At 41.2% G+C, this 21,451-nt stretch overlaps 1 protein-coding gene across 3 annotated transcripts in view; it reads right to left on the bottom strand.

Moving 5' to 3' along the window:
* Nucleotides 1-2,842: 2,842 nt before the first annotated feature.
* The window catches only part of HLCS (holocarboxylase synthetase), a 209,010-nt gene continuing 190,401 nt past the window's right edge, over nucleotides 2,843-21,451 (bottom strand). For all 3 annotated transcript variants that reach the window (XM_075593777.1, XM_075593778.1, XM_075593779.1), the window contains 5 exons: nucleotides 18,459-18,526; nucleotides 16,005-16,165; nucleotides 7,344-7,458; nucleotides 6,747-6,960; nucleotides 2,843-4,440 (listed from right to left, as the gene is read on the bottom strand). In XM_075593777.1, the coding sequence (XP_075449892.1) occupies nucleotides 4,263-4,440; nucleotides 6,747-6,960; nucleotides 7,344-7,458; nucleotides 16,005-16,165; nucleotides 18,459-18,526 (736 nt within the window). In that variant the 3' untranslated portion in view covers nucleotides 2,843-4,262. The remainder of the gene's footprint in view (nucleotides 4,441-6,746; nucleotides 6,961-7,343; nucleotides 7,459-16,004; nucleotides 16,166-18,458; nucleotides 18,527-21,451) is intronic.

Genomic DNA, 21,451 nt, shown 5'->3' with positions numbered 1-21,451 from the left:
ATTACCTAAGATGACGATTGATTTGTTCTCCTGTGATTGATCAGCAAATATCCTGCTTCCCAGGGTTCACTAAATGGCTGCCTCTAAGTTCTAAATCAACCCTTCTGTCAGTGTAACTCCGCAGCTACAATGCATTCTTAGGCCCGGGCCATAGAGGGGTGAGGCGATCCGAGCCGCGCTGACGCTGAGGCTCGCCTGCTGAAATCTGGGCGATTTCATGCCCATACAGGCGAGTCAGCGGGCGCGATCGGAGCCGGGGGGAGGTGGTTGGAGGCGGGGCAGTGACGTCGCTGGGCCAATCGTCCGCGACGCACTGACGTCGACGTCACGGCGCCGTGACGTCGACACTGCTGAAAAACAGCTTGGTGCTCGGCTGAAACCTCCATCTCGTTAGCACGCCTGCGGACGCTCGCGTGAGCCCCCTCTCAAGGCATCCTCATTGAGGATGCAGGGGCTCAGCGCGGAGCGTCCGCACGCCTCAGCACGGCCTGTCCGTCTATGGACTCGGCCTTATATTACGAAGGTAACATTATCTATTGTTACAGTTTACAGCAAAAAACGGCTGGGAATATTGGCAACAAATGATCACATTTGTTACAAAGATGTTACACTGCAGGGGAGGTGGGCTAAAACCTGCTATAGAGATCAAAAGATGATCCCTATATTAAAACTCATTAAAAATGTCATTAAGAGTTGAATTTGAAAATAAAAAAAGGTAGTAAGTATTATTTAATACTACAGAACTGATTTATTTTAAACACATAGGATATTGCTTGGGTTGCTCCTGTAAGCCCCCAATGTCACCAAAAACGGGCAGCGGTCACGCTACAGGACATTGTATTAAAAAGGACAGTTCCTCAATGGACCAAAGTGAACTAATGGCAGTAGCATGTTTAAACGTTTCAATAATATTGTACAAAAATATGTATTAAAAAAAAAAATATGTTATTCTTTGGATTGCTTTTACCATTTAATCTTGTGTTTGTAACGTTTTGGATTCAGCAGAAAATTGTTAATTCACACTTTTTTCTTTGGTTGCTTTGTGTAAACTATTTATTCTGATACCATTAGCCAAAGATAGACAGGGTATGTATTTTATACACACACACATACACATATGTGTATATATATACGTGTATATATATATATATATATATATATATATATATATATATATATATATATACACATACACACAAATATAGCTGTATGCTCATCTGCATGTCTTAGGCAGGTCTGGAACCCCGCCTTTCCCCATTATCACCCAGCATACAGCACTTCCACTGCAGCAAGGGATTCTGGGAAATGACATGCAAATGAGCACAGTGTCACTTTTTGCCTCAATAACCATTTTTAACATGGTTCCCTATAGGCTTAAGCTTGCTGCATGGTCACAGCTTTGAGCACAGCCAGGGTTAAGGTGCATACCCAGAAAACCACCCACAGACAGCTGTTTCGACCTTGATGGGTCTCATCAGTGTGGGGTTGATTTTACTGGGAATGCAAGAGAGCCTAAGACATGCAGATGAGCATACAGCTATATTTGCTTTCCTGTGGAGGGTTTTTGTCACTTGTTTTACTCACCATAACTTAACTCAGTATTATGGTTTTATATATATATATATATATATATATATATATATATATATATATATATATATATATATATATCTATCTATCTATATATCTATCCCTGGCTGTGCTCAAAGCTGTGACCATGCAGCAAGCTTAAGCCTATAGGGAACCATGTTAAAAATTGTTTTTGAAGCAAAAAGTGGCACTGTGTGCTCATTTGCATGTCATTCCCCAGAATCCCTTGCTGCAGTGGAAGTGCTATGTGCTGGGTGATAATGGTGAAAGTGGGGTTGCAGACCTGCCTAAGACATGCAGATGAGCATACAGTTGTATTTACATTTGCATATTTGCTTTGCTGTGGAGGGTTTTTGTCACTTTTTTTACTCACCATAACTTAACTCAGTACATACATACACACACACACACACACACACACACACACACACACACACACACACACACACACACACACACACACACACACAGTATATATACTGTACATATATACACACACCAATTAGATTGTAAGCTCTTCAGAGCAGGGACTCCTCTTCCGAAATGTTACATTTCTGTTTGCAGCACTTATTCCCATTGTGTTATTTGTATAATTTGTTATTTATATGATTGTCATGTATTACTAATGTGAAGCGCTATGTACATTAATGGCGCTGCGCGCCACACACACACACACACACACACACACACACACACACACACACACACACACACACACACACACACACACACACACACACACACACACTTTCTGGTGGCATTCTCTGGCATTGGAAAGGGTAACTTTACGATGGGTTGTGAAAATGTTATCTCCTCCCTGCCGGCACAGCAAAGAAAGCGTGCTTTTACCTCCTGCGTGGAACAGCATTCACAACACAGTTACTGCACTGCCACGGGGACACAGAGGGAAGTATCTGTATCGACTATTTAAAATAATGCTCGAATATATACGTGGGTGTTCAGTTACATTATATTCTCCCTTACAAAGTGAGGTACAAGAGTACATCAGCACTGTCTTCACATCTTCTTTATCGTTTTTGGCTTTCTAAAGGTAGGTTACCACCCTGTTACTATGCTCACATACATACAGTACTACAAACTCTAGCTTCTCATATTGCTTCTAAACCACTGGCTTATTTATAGAGCTAAGGGCAATCCGAGCATATGCGCCTCTTATATTTAAATACAGTATTTATTGTATGTCAGCGCCTATATAAATACTTTGAATCCATAAAACTCCAAGAAAACATCGTTTGATTTATGTATTCTGAAATCAGAAACAAATTAACTTTTTTATCTTTCATATACAATGAAATTAGTAAATATCTAAGCAGATTGAAATGTGCATGTCTAACAAAACCTCTCCCCAGAGGCTTATGAAGTCTGTTGCTATTCATAACACAGTCTACAGGGTCAATTTAATGGTCGATGTGGAGAAATAATTTTAAGGGTCTTGCACAATAGGATATTATATTCTTTCTTGTGTTCTCCTTTTTTACTCGAGTTATTTGTGTTAAATAAATAAAATGAAATGACCTATTTGAAAGTAATGTATCCTGAACCCAGGGCCAGAAAACGCAGCTGCAGTAGACCAGAAAGACAAGATTTCTGCTGTGACTGCAGCACAGGTTTAAGTTTGTGTGTGTGTGTGTGTGTGTGTGTGTGCGTCTAGCTTTTGCAGTGGGAATTCTTTAACCCAGGGGTGGCCAAATCCAGTCCTCAAGGGCCACCAACAGATCAGGTTTTCAGGATATCCCTGCTCCAGCACAGGTGGCTCAGTCAGAATGACTGCCCCACCCATGCTGACACAGGGATGTCCTCAAAACCTGACCCCGTTAAAGGCCCTTAAGGACTGGTGTTGGCTACCCCAGGGTTTAACCGCTTCCATGTTAGTTGGACAACCAGCACATTGCAAAGTAATAGGATTCAAGATTCTGACATTTATGTCAGTGGGAGTGAACGCCAGATCGTGAGCACGAACCCATAATGCTGTGCCAATAATCTGCCCCTCTGTCTTCTATTACATGATCAACTGCTCAATTGTGACATATTCCAGTCATTTTTTAATTTTAAAGTTGGATAATTATATTTTGAGGGTCTTAAAATGTCCGTTTTTTTTTTTTAAAGAAGTGGTTTAAAACTCAACTCTACCAACCACCATTGTTATTTATCTTATTGTTTGCAGTTCAGCTTTACACTTACAATGGACTTTTATACTATAAAACAAATACTACAGTTGAAGGTTCTATTGGCTGTAATAGTAGCCTGGGGATATTGATACCTGTGAGGTTCCAAAGTCGCTGCACAGTATCATTTTACTTACATTACTCTCATGTTGGTTATTTAAAGGGTATCAGAACGTAAGACAAATAGAAACAAATACTAAAGATAGGGAAGGTCATACATGGCTGACAGATTTCACTATGTCGCAAGTACATTAGATGTTGCTAAACTGGATTGTATGTTTAATAGCTTTCAAATAGAAACATAATTACATCATTTGAACCTGAAGGGAATAAGAAATAAGACCATTGAACAAGTTACTATTTTCTTGATAATAAATGCAACCATCAGAAGAAGAAAAAAAAAAAAGTTAAACTTATTGGTACAACAAAAAGAAAAAATCAGCATTTTATGTAGGGAGCAATATCACTTTCTTATTTTAGGAATTTCTATTTTGGAAAATCTTTTGGTATTATAAGGTTTCTCAGCATATCAAAAGAGTTGCCGTCGGGATGCACTGTCACAATGTCTTTTCCTTCCTGGAGAACTTGAAGAAATCCAGAGTCGTCCACACCAACTATCCATGCCAAGGGGCCCTCTTCACTTCCAAGCCGAACTTGCCTCCCACTGCAAATAACACAAACGGCAAATTATGCACAATACAGAGGGGGGTGGGGGGGAAAGCGGGTTTGCTCCTCAGTATCCAACACGCATCACACCGAGTTTTAGTTACGAACAGCATATTTTAATTTGATTCTCGTCATCCCTACAATAAATTATTTGATGTTGTTATCTCTATCATGCAGTTGAGTGTGTTACCCATTTACTATGCCAATTACAGCTAGTGCCCACTGCTCTGCACTAAAAGTAACGCAGAGTTCTCCTACCTACATGGTGCAATGAAGACCAAAAAGACTCATGCTAACAGACCGAAAAACTGTATTGGGATGTACCTAATAATTACATCATCGGACGCTTCTGCATGCCGTTTACAGCAGCACAGAGCAGGCTCTCCAACGTGTGGCCCGTCGGGAGAATACAGCCCGTGAAGGGTCTTGGAGTGGCCCTTGGACAGTCTGCTTCTGCTAATTTCATTGCAGCTAGGAGCAATGTGTCATACTAAAACTCCATTCTACGCATGGTCTACATAAATATATATGACACAGCCATTATAGATGCTTGCAAACTGGAAGTACAATATTTTGAAGCCTTCTTAAATATATCTTAAACAATGCTTACAATGCTCTGCTGACCCTTGTCATTTATTTTCGGACCCAGCCCCTCTGGAAAACTAGTTGAAGAGCATGGAGCGTGGAGCTTAGAAACATCCACATTATACATTACCATGCATATTAGCTACTCGCTTTTATCCAATACGAATGAAATGTGGGATTATGGAAGTATATATGGATTACTATTTTTCTTATACTATGCACCATTTTTATTTTCAGAAGGGGTGGTGAAAGAGAGGGAGTAAGAAATCCCTTGCATCTATGATTTTAAGACATCAATTAAAACTTATTGTAACGTCTGTATGTAAAAGCACTGCACAGTTTTGGTAGTTATCGTGTTAAAGAAGAATTCGTTGTTTGCCTATCAATGCTTCAAAATGTCTTATCTTAGGCATGTACACATGTAATTTCAGGGAAAAGGGGAAGGTTAACATCTAGATAGAATTACCCTGCTATGACATACATCTTGGGGCAATTAACCCCTAAAAGTTTAGCAACGTTATCCTATGCACCATCTAGCCCAGTATAACTTTATTAGGCTAGTAGCCAATATGTATTCATAGGCAGAGCTAATAGGATTAAATACACGCATGCATTACATCTAGTATACTCGTAGTGGCGCTTTTACGAGTGGGTAGTTTCAAACAATACAACCGGAGGTATATACAGTATCAAAGACAGTATTCATACAATCTGTGAGTGATCTACTCTCTTGTACCTATTATGCCACTGAGGATCATGCTCTTATCGTAATGCCCACATCCGGGTTAAAATAAAACATAGATTAACCCTGTCAAGGCATACATTCTGGGGCATTTATCCCCTTAAATTGAAATCTCAATCCAACATGCCACTGAGCTAGTCTGCCACTCTTAGGCTATTAGCAGCAATATCTCCATGGACATAGTGCAATAGGAACCTATATGTATTATAACATATACACCCATAGTGGTGGGTAACAATCGATTAGGTCCATCCAGCTTAACAAAGTTAACAACACAGTCCACTGTGTTGTTACTTACCAAGGGAGGTGTCCTTCCAAGCTATACTAGTACACAGTGTACATCAATAGTATCATACTTAGGTACTTATGGAATTGCTAATGCTTCTCTGCCAGCCCTGTGGAGATACAGCTAATTAAAATTAACCTTACCAGGGCTTCAGTCATGTTAGACATCGGAACCTGTTTCTAGTAATTTAATTTTGACATAAGAGGTTAATTATACCTCACTTTTACTATTCTATTAGGAGTTTTTATATATACCCCTAGACACATTGGTATATTATTAGGATGTACCCTATACCCCCACTTGAGTGGTCTCTTGCAGATGGGACGATCTCTCATCTGTAGTACATTTACGTTAGCCACCCAGCGGGGTATTTTTCTCTCCCTATACCTACTTAGGAGGAGATATATATACCAATATTTGAATTTGTGTTATATGTGTTTCTTGTTAGTTAGTCCAACCTCATTTTATTATTTGGACACCTATTAAAGATTGATTTTAATTATATCATCATTTCACAATGTACACATGTCCAACTAAAAACAAGCAATTCTGAAAGGCTACTAACTCCCAGCCCACAGAATATGCAGTGGGGGGTGTGATACGTTATCTAAGCGTTACTCTCAATACTTCAACACGTGAACTTGTACCCCACACTGAGCAAATGAGCATTTGAACACACAGACACACTCACCTATGTACCCAGTACTTATAATAAACAGGTAAAACGCCATTTGGTCCATCCTTCTGAAATGCATTTATGAGCTTCTCTAAAGTGGTCACAGCCCTCGCAATCAGGTAATCCACCCTCAGCGGTTCAATATTTGTTTTATATTTCTTGTTCTGCTCCATGATGAGATCATTGATACAAATTGTTGGGTGGCTATTATTGACATTGAATCCACAGCCTGGAAATAAGAAATGTAAAGAATTAGTCCTATGCTAACAACACACACGCGCTTCTGTGTTTACATTGTACATGTGATACGTTTTAGGGGACCAATAAGGGAGTTCCTTATGGATGGAATTATAGCTTTGGAAACCTCACAGTCTCTTCTTTAAGTGGCTTGTTATTGCAGGGTCTTTAGATGTCCTAGCTACTTCTACATTTGAACCCTGTTAGAATATCCGGTGGAGCAGCAAAATAGGCACCTGCTTGAAAATAACCTAGAAACTTTGCAAACGTGAGAAATCAAACCTGGGCTACTTTGCAAATGTCAGACACTGGAGATAAAACCGCATCGAAACTAAAGCTTATTCTTTCATGTTTGCCATACATTGTATTCCATACCAATTAGAATGTGAAAAGTATTTCCCATTAGAGTCGAATTCACCAAGACGCCACCGAGCTTCATCAAGTCACTGTAGTAAATATCATTTGGCCATTTCACTCTTAAGTCAATATCCTGAAAAAGAAGCAAAGAAACAGCGTGATTAAAAGACATGACATACGTTCGCCAGTGGGCAACTCCAGTCCTCAAGGGCCACCACTGGTCAGGTTTTCAGGATACCCCTACTTCAGCACAGGAGGCTCGATCAGTGGTGTAAAAACTCTTCCAGGTATCAGTTGCCCTCACAGATTAGTGGGTGGAAAACAGGGTCAGCAAATGCATTTGAAGACGGGTGATGTTTTCAGGAACTTGACAGAGGTTGCTAATATGATCTTAAAATCTGTTCAGTACCTATTTCCTTGGGCTTGTTCTTTACTCCATCAATAGAGACTGGAGCAGCTTTGTGTACTGCACACACAAAGTTGAACAACTTGTTAAGACTCTGTGGGCACATCACTTTTATATTTAATAAAAGATTATGAACAGCAACATACAGCATTAACTGTAATAATATGCATTTACTGAAGTGCTAATACGAACTAGTTTACACTACATCATTGTTTAGTGTTTATTTGATTCGCGCATTGTGCATCAAAGTTTCCACCAATTAAATATTTATCAACTATTAAGAGAAATGTAGCCCCAGATTCAAAGCGTGGTTGTAAAACCTCACTGATGTATTTCCCTGAGCATTGCAAAGGTGAAATAAAACAACATTTTCTTTGTCAATTCAATGAGTGTATAAAGTTGTGGCGACCTTAAAAGCACATACGTACATCTGCTTACATTTAGTGGCTGTGCTGCTAACGTTTCATGGGGAGCTCCCGATGGGCGAGCCTTAGATATGTGCCTCACATGGCTTAGAAAGGTTTAAAGGGAAAAATGTTTGAGGTTTGGGAACGCCAGCAGGAGGTCGCCCTTGACGTGCTGGATTACAGAGCTGTGGGTAAAGGTAACGGATTGAGAGCAGGCTGATGTCCAAGAACTCAGCCATAGCTATGCTGCCACTTCAGTTTTCTTTTATTCTTCCTATGGACGTATAACCTAAGGAGGAGCGGGGGGTGGGGGGCCCAACTCCAGTCCTCAAGCCCCAACCCCCTCCCCCATTTCCTAACAGGTCAGGTTTTCAGGATATCCCAGCTTCAACACAGGTGGCTCAATCAGAGGCTCAGTCAAAGACTGAGCCACCAGTGCTGAAACAGGGACCGATTGAGTCACCTGTGCTGAAGCAGGGACTAATTGAGCTACCAGTGCAGAAGCATAGACTGTGAGCCACCAGTGCTGAAACAGGGACCGATTGAGTCCCCTGTGCTGAAGCAGGGACTGATTGGGCTACCAGTGCTGAAGCATAAACTGTTTGAGCCCCCTGTGCTGAAGCAGGGACTAATTGAGCCACCTGTGCTGAAGCTGGGATATCCTGAAAACCTAACCTGATGGGGGCGGAGTGGGGGCTTGAGGACTGGAGTTGAGCGCCCCTGCCTTAGGGAACACTTACACGGCTGATGAATTGATGCCAGGCGTGCACACTCGATACATTTGGGTGGAAACTACAAGGCAAACGTGAAGTATATAAAGTGGCAGTGTAAATGTGCGGAAGCCGTTGGTTTTATGCACTGTGGGAAACATGTGCTTTAGTTAAGTACTCCTGCGGAACAGCAAAGCTTTATGGCACGCAAATATTAGGACATGGTCACCATAAAATAAAGAGCCAAGACAGCTGAGGAACAAGGTTTTTGGTATCGGGATGGGCCATTAGAATTTCTCTAGGGATCCCGGTACCCAACACCGCGCACATGATTTATAGCCAGGTATTATTACACAGGGCAGAGTGAAAGAGAATGTGTGTAAGCCTATCAAGGTCTAATAACAAGGGTCAAAGACACATATATAGTACAGTAACAAAATGTAGTACAGACAGTCCTGGGTTATCCAACGGAACCCGTTCTGGAAGTAGCGCTGGATAGTGAAACCGTTGTAAAGTGAGTCCCGTGTTAATCAGTGGCGGTGAGCGTCAGATAACGCATTCAGGCGTCGAAAAAAACTGCCCGTAGGGCTGCATTTTAAAAGTGGTGGATATGCCAAAGTGAAACGTTGGATAGCGAGGACTACCTATATATGTACATTGTTGTGTGGGGGGGGGGGTTTTGCCCCAAAAATGTGTTTTTAATATACTAATGTTTGCTTTTGAAAAAAACAAGCTACTCATTTATTTAAGATAGCCCATGTGTAAGAATGGTGCATTGCAGAATTATTCCCCCCTACACTTTTTTCATATTTTGTTGGCATTTGAGTGCACTCGACGATGCTTAAAAATTGGACTTTACACGTAGAATCTACAAAAACTACTCCAAAGCGCTGAAGTTAGAAAATGCACAGAGAATATAAAGAAGAAAGATTTACAGAGAAGAACAGATTCATCTCGTTTGCAGAAGTATTCACCCCTTTGCTGCTGCAGCCCTAAATCAGCTCCGGTGCAAGTGAATTGTTTGAAGGGTCAGAGGCGTTAAAAAAGTGACAAACCCTCCCCCATGCAGTGTGCAGGAAATAAAAGGGCCACTTGTGGTGCATCTGCACGTCTCAGGTAGGTCTGCAACCCTGCCGTCCCCCATTATCGCTTACCCACGTACCAGCTTCACGCTGCATAGCCAGCAACCAACCTCGCACTGATAAGACCCAAAAGGTCGAAACAGCTGTCTGTGAGGAGGGTTACTGGCTATGCACTTCTTTAGCCCAGGCTGTGCTGAAAAGCTGTGTAATACATCAGGCAGAAGCGCATAGGGGTCATGTTAAAATGGATGAGGAGTAAAGAGTGACACACTGTGTTCATTTATGTCATTACCCAGAATCCCTGGCTGCAGTGGAAGCACTGTTTGATAAGCGATAACGGGGAAAGACAGTATTGCAGACCTGTCTGAGACATGCGAATGTGCTCACAAGTGGTATTTGTATTTACTTGAAAGGTCACACAATTAGTGAAATGGTTTCAGCCTGTGTGTAATCAAAGTGGTTTAACGTGTAGATCATTTCTCACAGGTACATAAAGCTGCCACTGGCCAGTGATCCAACAAAGCAACCACGAAGACCAAGGAGCTTTCTAAACTTTCAGGGATAAAGTGGTATAGAGGCACTGTAGAGTAGGATATGTGGAAGATGCATTATACCACCCAGACACTACCCAGAGCATGTCGCCCTCCTAAACGGAGCAGCCAGGCAAGCAAGGAACTGGTTCGGGATGTCACTCTGAAGCTAACAATGAGAAAACAAACCATAATCCAGTCCCTACACAAAGCTGGTCTGTATCAGGATGTATTGAACCCTCGGAGGTAACATGGAAACCCACAAAAGACAAGAGACTGAAGTATAAACTGATAGGGTTTAATGTTACACTAAAGTAAATAAGACTGGGGAAACAAAATGGAGTCTGTAAATTGTGCAGAGCTACACCAAAAAGCTATGGGAACAAACAAAAGACAGGGGGGGCAATAAGTGCAAGAAGAATACAAGACAAACTAAAGTAGCTGCAAGGACTGCTGTGCTACACGCGAAAACAATAGTAGCAGGGGACAAATAAAAGGCGGGGGGGGCAATACGTGCAAAGGGAATACAAGACAAATAAGAAGGGTTTCTTCCTGGATCTTGCTGTATTACGTTCACGGTAAACAATAAATTAGAACATTTCGTCTTCGTTGTCTGAGCTGAAACTGTGCGATAGAAAAGGTCTTAGCTCGTCATCTGCATCCTCTTCGTCAATTTCGTCAATTTCGTCATCTGATAAATAAAACAGTCCTGAAGAACCAAGGCATTTCCCTTACATATCGCACTCTTTCGGCTCTTGTGCTTCAATGCGACTCAAACTATTTTTCGTTCTGTGCATAAAATCTGTTGCAAGGGATATTAGCGCCCGATTCCACATCAATTTGATCAAAAACACCTTTCAAACCTGGATTTACTGCATATCTGGTAATGAGTTATCAATGGCACATGTATGGTGGATCTCTGAAACTCCAGAGGAAAGATAGGCAGCCTGGTTCATCATTTGTTTCTTGGGTGCTTCAGCAAAACACCGATCTCTGCAAAACGTGGAAAACAACTTTACGGAACTTCACTCCCAGTCAATGGTTGGATTATGTTCCGTCAACCAGGGCATTCCTTGGATAACAAGGAAGTGTGGCGCATCAATGAGATCACACTGTAGGATTTACAAATGGCCGTTACTGCATGTAATTTTCAACTGGGGAGTAAGCTACTTCAGAGGACCTGAACTAAGGATTGACCTGTCAATTGTTCTGACCATTTCTTCTTGTTTCTTGTGATGACTTGGTATGCCCAACCTTTTAGGAAAGGACAAGTCAAAAAGTTCCCGGTCACTCTGGAGTCGATGGGGACTGAAAGGTCCATAGGGTCATGATCTTCATACTGTATGATGGCTGGATGTTTCAAAAAATGCCATAATAGCCTGTACTGTGTTAGCAGAGCAATGTGGAGTTTTTGGTTTCTTAACGCTCAGCCGGTCGACTCCTTCTAGCACTGAGTTAGCGCTCTAGTGCAAGTTCTTGGGTTTTCTGGGACATTCCTGCACAAAATGCACTAGCTTTCCACAATAGAAACATAAATCTTGCTTTCGCTTTCTTTTCCTTTCCTCCTTAAAAAGGGGTCCCCGGATTCCCCCTGTAGGCATGGGTTCGGGTGAAGGTTCCCTTACAGTAGATGGCCAACATTGGTTTCATGTCGGACTGGATCTAGGCATTTATAAATAGTTCTGGAGTCCTTCCTCCGTCTTTCTCCTGTTCAGTTAAACGGCATTCCAATTGAAGAACTAAGTCCACTAACCCTGAGTAGGTAGCGGGATTCGGAACAACCTGGGCTAAAATATCTTTAATCTCATAATATCTTTAAATCGATAATATCTTCAGGCCAAGTGGATTCTATGACTAGATGATTGAACTGGGTAAGATATGCCAAAATGTCTTTGTTGCTCTGCCGAAGCTCCAAAAGTTGGTAATTGGCTTATTGTAAAATAGCTTGTATATAAAAATTTCGCTGAAGTTCTGCTTTAAATTTACAGTATCTAGATTATATAGCAGAGGGCTGTCTAAATTCACTAACAGGAGAGCCCATGTGACCACATCCCTTCCCAAATAGGACATAATAAACGCTACCTTTGATTGAAGGTCAGGACAAGACATAGGCCTGCCTAAAAAATGAAGTTGATATTGGGTAAAAAAATATCTGATATTTCTGGGGATCCCCAAAATACCGTTCTAGCGACGCTCAAGGGATAGCATGGGTAACGTAATGCGGAATACAGTGGTACTCCACTGGCCACTTGAGGGCCTGGAAGCCCCCGCGGAATAAACCTGGGTTTGAGTAATGGGTGGGGGGAATAAACGGAGTCTGCAAAATGTGCAAAGCTACACCAAAAAGCTATGGTAGCTACGGGAACAAACAAAAGGCAGAGGGCAATGACTGGTGCAAAGGGAATACAAGACAAACTAAAGTATCTGCAAGGACAGCAGTGCTACATGCAAAACAATGGTTTATTTATTTATAAAATGTTTTACCAGGAAGTAATACATTGAGAGTTACCTCTCGTTTTCAAGTATGTCCTGGGCACAGAGTTCTGATGACAAATACATGGTTACATTAAGTGAGCAGGGTTATACATTATATACAAGATATAGCATGAACAGTAAGAGATAATACATATTATAGCCGTATGTAACAGTACAGTTACAGACCAGATTAAAATGTGAGACCGCTTTAGTTTTAAAAGAACATAGACTGGTGGCGGCTGTGAGAGTTTCTGGTAGACTGTTCCAGTTGTGAGGTGCACGGTAAGAAAAGGAGGAGCAGAAAAGGATACTATGACCAGTCTTTTGGAGTCAGATCTCAGATAAGTGCTGCATGTGATAGGGATGAGGAGCAGATAGACGGGTAGCTTTCCCAGAAAGTATTTGAAGGCAAGACAGGAAAGATGAACTTTGCGCCTAGACTCAAGTGATGGATAATCTAGTTCTTTGAGTGTTTCGCAGTGATGTATGTTGTAGTTGCATTGGAGGACAAAACAGCAAATTGAATTGTAGAGGGTATCAAGTTTGCTAAGGTGGGTTTGGGGAGCCGTGTCATATACTATGTCCCATAGTCTATAATTGGCATTAGCATCTGCTGTGCGATACGCTTTCTGACTAGCAGACTTAGGGAGGATTTGCTCCTATAAAGTACACCAAGTTTGGCATAGGTTTTGACTGTCAGGGTATCAATGTGCAACCCAAATGTTAAATGGGAGTCAAACCATGTGCCCAAGTATTTAAATCTAGTAACAGGGGCTAGGATGGAATTAGCGTTGGTTCTGACTGGATCTCATTTATTGGAAGCTTTACAAATTTAGCCTTGGTCCCAAATAACATTGTTACAGTCTTGTCAGTGTTTAAAAACAGTTTGTTTTAGGAAATCGAGTTTTCAAGTCTCAAAAAGTCAGACTGAAGTACGTGTCCAAGGAGAGGCTATGGCTGTGTGCATACAAGATTGTGTCATTCGCATACATGTGTATTCAAGCTCCCTTACAAGCTGTAGGAAGATCGTTGATGAACACTGATGGTAGCAGGGGACACTGATGGTAGCAGGGGACAAACAAAAAGCAGGGGACAATAAGTGCAAAAGGAATACAAGACAAACAATAAGAAGGTACGTGTAGATCTGCAGAACTAGAAGCCGGATGAGCGAGAACAGGGAAAGACGTAGTGCTAGGAAACAGAGAAAAACTAGACTGCTGCTCTGTAAAACAAAAAGTTGATAAGCAACTAAAAGCAGGCTGGGTGGGGTTTATATACCCTAAACCAAGATGGCCACCGGCCTCATGGGAAAATCCCATTCCCACCGGCCCTGGGTCTGAACTCAACTCAAACTAAATAATGAAAGAAACCCCAGTTGTGGGCACTCGGTCTCCCTGCTGGATGGTGAAATAACTTAAACAAACTTTAATGGCAATATATTACAATGAACTTGACACCTCTGTGCACCCCTACAGGTCTATGGGAAGTACTGCAGGAAAGAATCTTGACAGCCAACGGGTGGGCGGGAGGGGAGGGGCAAGAAAGAAGCCATTACTCAAAAAGACTCATCTTAAATCACGTTTGGAATTTGCGAAAAAGCATACAGGTGATACTGCAGACATGTGGAAAAAGGTTTTGTGGTCAGACGAGACAAAAATTTAACTTTTTGGTCTAATTTCCAAGTGTTGTCTGGCTCAAGCCCATCACTACACATCACCCAGTCAACATCATTCCAACTGATAAGCATGGTGATGGCAACATCATGTTATGGGGATGCTTCTCTTCAGCAGGGACTGGGAAGCTTGTCGGGATAGAGGGGAGAATGGATGGTGTGATGTACAGGCGAATCTTTGAGGAAACCCTGTCTCAGTCAGTCAAGACCTAAAACTGGGGAGGAAATTCATATTTCAGATGGACAATGACCCGAAGCACAAAGCCACAGCCACACTGGAGTGGTGGAACAAGAAAATAATTAATTGAACCAAAAAGGTCCACCCCGCACTCAAACAAGATACAAAAAGTGGTCCAAAGTAATATCTTTACTAATGAGGAAAAAATAATCAAAGTACACCAAACCAAAACAATCTAACATAGTACCAAAATACAAAAAATAATAAATAAAGGGACAAAAATAGGAGTAAAAAAAAAACACCCAAAAAAGTTAAAAAAATAAAAATAAATAGAAAAATGAAAAAATAGCATAGAAGCCAGGCACGCGGAGACCATCGGAGTTCTGCTTCCTGCATTCTTAATAAGACTGAAAGTGTTTGCTGAAAATCCTCTGTAAGTGTCTTTTTACTTAAATATGCAGGAATGGGCCAGAAGAAAGGGTTAGCACCCTGAAACATCGATGTTGCCCCCCTTATTTTTCTGACTGTTTTTTTCCATTTTCTATTTTTATGCTTTTCTGTTTTTTTCTATTTATGTCCTTTTTCTTTTTCCCATTTTTGTAATTTTATACTATGTTAGGTTGTTCTGGTTTGGTGTACTTTGACTATTTTGTCCTCATTAGTAAAGACATTACTTTGGATCACTATTTTATTTGTATCTTGTGCGGGGTAGACCTCGTTTGGTTCACGTCATTCCTATGTGGGACATGGTGAGGATTCCCTGTCTACCCAGCACCATTTCTGTATCTCTTAGAGAGATCCATATTTTTAATATAGGTGGTGGTGTCTGCCCATTGTCACACACATAAGAAAATAATTAATGTTCTGGAGTGGCCCAATCGAAGCCCTGACTTGAATCCAATCGAACATTTAGGGCGAGGCTTGAAGATTGCAGTCTTTTGACGATCCCAACAAACTTATCAGAACGGGGTGAATTTTTCCATGAAGAATGGGCAAAAATGTCACCATCCTACTGTAAATCAGTGTGTGTGTGTATACACACACACACACACACACACACACACACACACACACACACACACACACACACACACACACACACACACACACGGTCACAGATGAACTCCGAAGGAGGTAATGTTCAGGGAAGAATGGAAAGCTATTGGATATGGGTGAATAGAAACGGTTACAGACGATGTAAGTGATTTATAAAACCAACCTCATATCCAGGTATGGATCTCACCGACTCCACCACAGCCAGAGACATTAGGTGCTGCACAAAAGCAATCCTCTGGCCCAGCTGGGACGACAGAGGGATTGAAACATGTAATGTAATTAAGGCACAACCTTTAGGGCTGAGCCAGGCGTTCCCACCACGACCTGCAAAAAATACCCCAAAACGTTACACACAATAGTAAGTATATCTGATCTGGGTTTGACATAGGAGGATGAAATGCATGGATCTGACATTATCATAAGAAAAATAAAGCCCCCACATCAGTCTCTATGAGTTAGCGGTATATAGAGTACAATATTGTTATTATAGAAAATATAATCATTTGTGACTGGTACTCAAGTAGTAATCTCAATACCATTAACAATGATTAAACCAACTCTAAAGGAGTCCAATCACAGCGAGATGAATACCAAAGGTATTATTATATTTAGATTAGATAGATAGATAAATAATAATAAAGAGAGTAAAAATCCTAGAGCATATACAGGCACAAGAAGACTTTTGCAAATACAGCAAAACAAAAAAAACAGTAAATCAGAAATATGTGACGTATAAGCAGCAAATTTCTTACCCAATATAGAAAATAGCGGGAGAGTTAAACCCTTCATTACCTTAGCGGTTAACCACTAAGGTAATGAAGCTCTGCTTTTATTTTTATTACATACAGTAGGATTGAAGCAGGGGGTCTCTGGAGCTGAACCGCATTACTTTCAAGGCCGGGGACCCCCTGCTTCCCGAGGTACAGGCCCCAGTATGGGGTGCAGGTATCTCCTGCAAGTTTAAATGTCCTGGTCACGCGACTGGGATATTTAAATTTGCAGGAGATACCAGCACCCCATACTGAGGCCTGTACCTCGGGAAGCAGGGGGTCCCTCATAAGAATAATTCGCCCGATAGACTGCAATTGTGCATGCTTTCTTCATAATGTCTCCAGCACATCGTGCATACTGCTGCGTGCGTGGAGAAGTCTCCGGCAGATCGTTCATACTGCTGCGTGCGTGGAGATGTCACACAGGTTCTTTGGTTGAGCTGGTCTCTCTAGCAGGGCATCTGAACAGATCCCAGAAGGCATTTCAGGCCATATTTACTAAGTGGAGCTATTTCACACATTCTGGCCCCTTTACTTGATAACTTCTCCTTCCGAATGTATGTTGCTATAAATTCTGAGTTACAAACCTATTATACTAAAGCGACCACATTTCTGTAAGGCTCGATGGGACAAGTTTACATGACCTTGGATGGGCTGCAAGGTATCTTCAAGAGTGGAAAAGTTTCTTACTGTATGTCGTAGCACCACCTAATAAAGAGGACTCTTGACCGCTTCTTTCGTAATGGAATTCTTGACGGACCACATATGGCACACAGTTACCTTTGCTTTACTACTCTACTATTATCATATTCGTGGAATCCATTGATCCCTTTTGTTTATGGGGTTCCAAAACTAGCTTGGAAGGCCCCAGCATGGCTCATCTTCTTAATGACTTGGGAACCTCCAAACTAGTAGGACCCCTGAACCTCGCTAATGGTTAGGGGGCCTACCTCGCAGCACAGGACAAAAGCAGTTGACATACAGTAGGAAGCAGAGCAAGGGCTGTGACTTTATTTAATAAATTGGAAGGGTTGTCTCACCACTAGCTAGTAGGGCCCTAAAAACGCAGCAGTATGCCGAGAGAAACACTAGTATTGCTTCAACCTAAAAAAACTACCATAAGAAAATTAAATCTAGTTTAGTGGGTTATTTTGCAAAGATTCCAGTTTGCCCCCCCTCCCCCCCCCCTGTGCACGTTAACCCTTTGGTTGACAGAGGGGCCATGTCCCCTCCGGCAAATCGTGATCATGTGATCGCGCCGAAATGTGATCTCTCCTGGAAAACGAGCACACAAAGGGTATGACGTAGCCTCTCCGTCAGGGGGTCTGGCACTCCAGGGGGCCCCGTGATGTAGTGGCTGCGTCCTCGGCACTCGAAGGGTTAAAGGAGCAATCCCTCAGAAAACCTAAACCCTAAGGTCCTGCTGTGGTAAACTTCATTTTGCGTTTCATTTTTTTTTTAAAGATTTTTTTTTTTTTTTTAAACGTATTTTCAATGGTATACTTTACTTCCACCAGCTGTTACCATGGAGATCTCTGATGACAATGTATAGGTATACAGCAGCCGCCATCTTAAGTTCAATGGGGAGCAAATTAACAGCAAGCAATTCCCAGCTCCAGAAAGCATCTATGGAATTTAAAAATGGCAGCATTGCTACAAACAGAGCAATATGAGGTTTACCAAAACAGTTGAAAACCAAGGCGAACGTCCAGAAACCCAACCAAAAACTGAAGTATAAGAGGTCTACAGGTAAGCAGCAGATATACACAATCTCTTTATATAAACACATTAGTAAGGAGCCTCCAAGAACATGTTTGTTTTTTTTTAATTGAAAGAAATCTGCTGACCTTTGCCTTGAGTCTGACGAGCCGCAATAGCTATTAACCCCATTTCCTTTGGTTCATGAAACATCAACCTGGAAGTGATGGGAAAAGATCTGGTCAGTTAGAGCAGGAAGCAGCAACGAATGAAAACCAATTACGTGTGAAATGAGCAAAATGGGCCTCACTTTGCATTAATAAATTGTCGTACTGGAGAGGAAGACAGAGACACGGGCAAGCCCTTCCACCACTCGTACCATTAGACAAGGATATCCAATGATAAAGATGCAATCAGACATGCCCGTTATATTGGGGAAGAATGGGAGGGAAAGCAGAGCATGAAGACATATTGATACACAATATATTTTACACAAAGTAGGGGGCAAGTAATTCTGCGGCAACACAATCCATAACAAAGCAAATAGTACAAAGTTCAGCAGGCTAATGGCTTTGTGATTTTCTGCTGACGGTTGTATGATTTCGGGATGTACACTCAGCTCTGCACACCCAAGCACTACTTCCAGACATGGGAAGGCTTCAGGATCAGGAGAACAACAGAATAATGCTCACACGAATTCAAAGACACAAACTCTGTGGTCTTTTACACAAGTTATATACAGTATTCCCTGCCTCCTCGTCAACTTTAGCTATGTTACTTGTAATTGAGACTGTTTTACTAATCTAAGTGCTGGCACTCTCAACGCCCAGTGCAAAGGAGTCTGAACGTAGAAGAAGTTTACATTTGGGAGGGACGGGAAACGGTGTGTCCAGGGTCGTCTTGATATTGCCAGAAATCACAGGAGCTACACATTCTTAAATTAATGCTGGTCCTAGGTTAGTAAGCGGACTAAAAAAACAGTATTAGACAAGACCAAATGGAGACTGACTTATTGTACGTTGTTGAGAAAGTGTCAATGCACCTTTAAACTGAGGGACTGTGGTACACAGCAGTGGAATTGTCTAAATTATCATTTTTATCACAGGTATAGACAGATGTAGTAAGTTTTATTTTACCTAATGATAATGCAGAATATGGCAGATCAGCACAGAGTTCCCAAGGAATTCAATGGCAGTGATAATGCAGAATGTCCCTCCATAACTTGCCAGCGGGAGCAATAACTCTTACTACAGTACCTCTGTATATCATTTTGCCTCCACCAATCTTCTCTTTAGAAACAACCCAGATATATATTACTACAATGGCAGAAATATATATATATATACATACATATATATATACATACATATATATACACGCATACACACACAGTGGCGAGAAAACGTTTGTGAACCCCAATTATAATTACGGAAATTCCATAGTTTTTCTTAAATATACATAGGGTTTATATTAACCAATTCCATGTCTTTTGAAACCAAATGATGTATGAATTAGACAAACAATGAGTAATTAAGAGTCAGGGTATGTGCAAAAGTAAGTGACTGGTTTTATCAGCTGAATTAAAGGGGATAATTATAATCATATGTTTAAATAATCTCCAGGTGTGACTTTTGGAGGTCTCACCCTACATAAAGTACAGAAACTTTGTGAGTGTGGTCTTCACCATACAGGTGTGTGGATATGCGTCATGCCACGATCAAAAGAGATCTCTGAAAACATTAAAAAAGCAGTTATTGATGCTCATCAGTCTAGAAAGGGTTACAAACCCATTTCTAGGGATTTGGGGCTTTGCCAATTTACTGCCAGACAAATGGAGTCAGTTCAAGACAGCGGTCCCTCTACCCAGGAGTGGTCGCCTCTCCAAAAACAAACTGGCAAATCATCCAGGAAGTCACAAAGAACCCCAGAGTAACATCCAAGGATCTGCAGGCCACTCTCGCCTTGGCTAATGTGAGTGGTCATGACTCAACTATCAGAAAAAGAATGAACAATAATGGTGTTAGTGGAAGGATAGCAGGAGGAAACCACTACTCTCTAAAAAGAACATTTCTTCCCTCGGAAGATCGCTAAAGAGCACATAGATGATCCAGAAGATTTCTAGAACAATGTTCTCTGACAGACGACTCAAAGTTAGAACTTTCTGGCCTCAATGAGAAACGTTATGTTTGGTGAAAACCAAAACTGCATTTGAACAGAAGAACCTCATCCTAACCATCAAGCATGGTTGGGACTGTTTTGCTGCCTCAGGACCTGGGCGGATTGCCATTATTGACAGCCATGAATTCTGCATTGTATTAGAAGATTCTAGAGGAGAATGTCCGGCCATCCGTCTGTGAGCTGAAGCTGAAGTGTGTCATGCAGCAAGACAATAATCCTAAACATACAAGCAGATCTATAAAAGAATGGCTGCAGAAGAAGAAATTCTGCACTTTAGCATGGCCTAGTCAAAGTCCAGACCTAAACCCATTGAAATGTTGTGGCAGGACCTGACGTGAGTTGTCCATGAAAGGAAGTCCTCAAATGTCACTGAGTTGAAGCAGTTCTGTAAGGAGGAATGGGTCAAAATTCCTTAAAACCGATGTGAGAGACTGACCGGCAGTTACAGGAAACGCTTAGTTGAAGTTATTGCTGCTCAAGGGGACGCCACTGAATGTAAAGGCTCACATACTTCGTCACACATGGATATTGAATCCTTAATCATTTGTGGATAAATAAATGTTGATAAAGTATCATGTTTTTGTGTCATTTGTTTGATCAGGTTATCTTTATCTATTACTAGGACTTAGATTAAAATCTCATAACATTTTGGGTTTAAAATACAGTATGTGAAAATCTTAAGTGGTTCACAACAGTGTGTGTGTGTTTGTATGTGTATAGATATATGTAAAAAAACAAAAACAAAAAAATATATATATATATATATATATATATATATATATATATATATATATATATATATATATATATATATATATATATATATATTCCCGCCTTGATAATCAATAAAGCAAACAGATAAACACCCATCAGGTTTTTGAGAAATCCACTCTCCCTTGGTCCATCACCTAATAAGCAGCCACACACAATTCACCGTGTTGGGCACATTCTGGCATTCTAAACA

This window comes from Ascaphus truei, chromosome 3, assembly GCF_040206685.1.
Source record: "Ascaphus truei isolate aAscTru1 chromosome 3, aAscTru1.hap1, whole genome shotgun sequence".
NCBI classification, from domain to species: Eukaryota; Metazoa; Chordata; class Amphibia; order Anura; family Ascaphidae; genus Ascaphus; species Ascaphus truei.
This window is presented reverse-complemented; position numbering and strand designations above follow the sequence as displayed.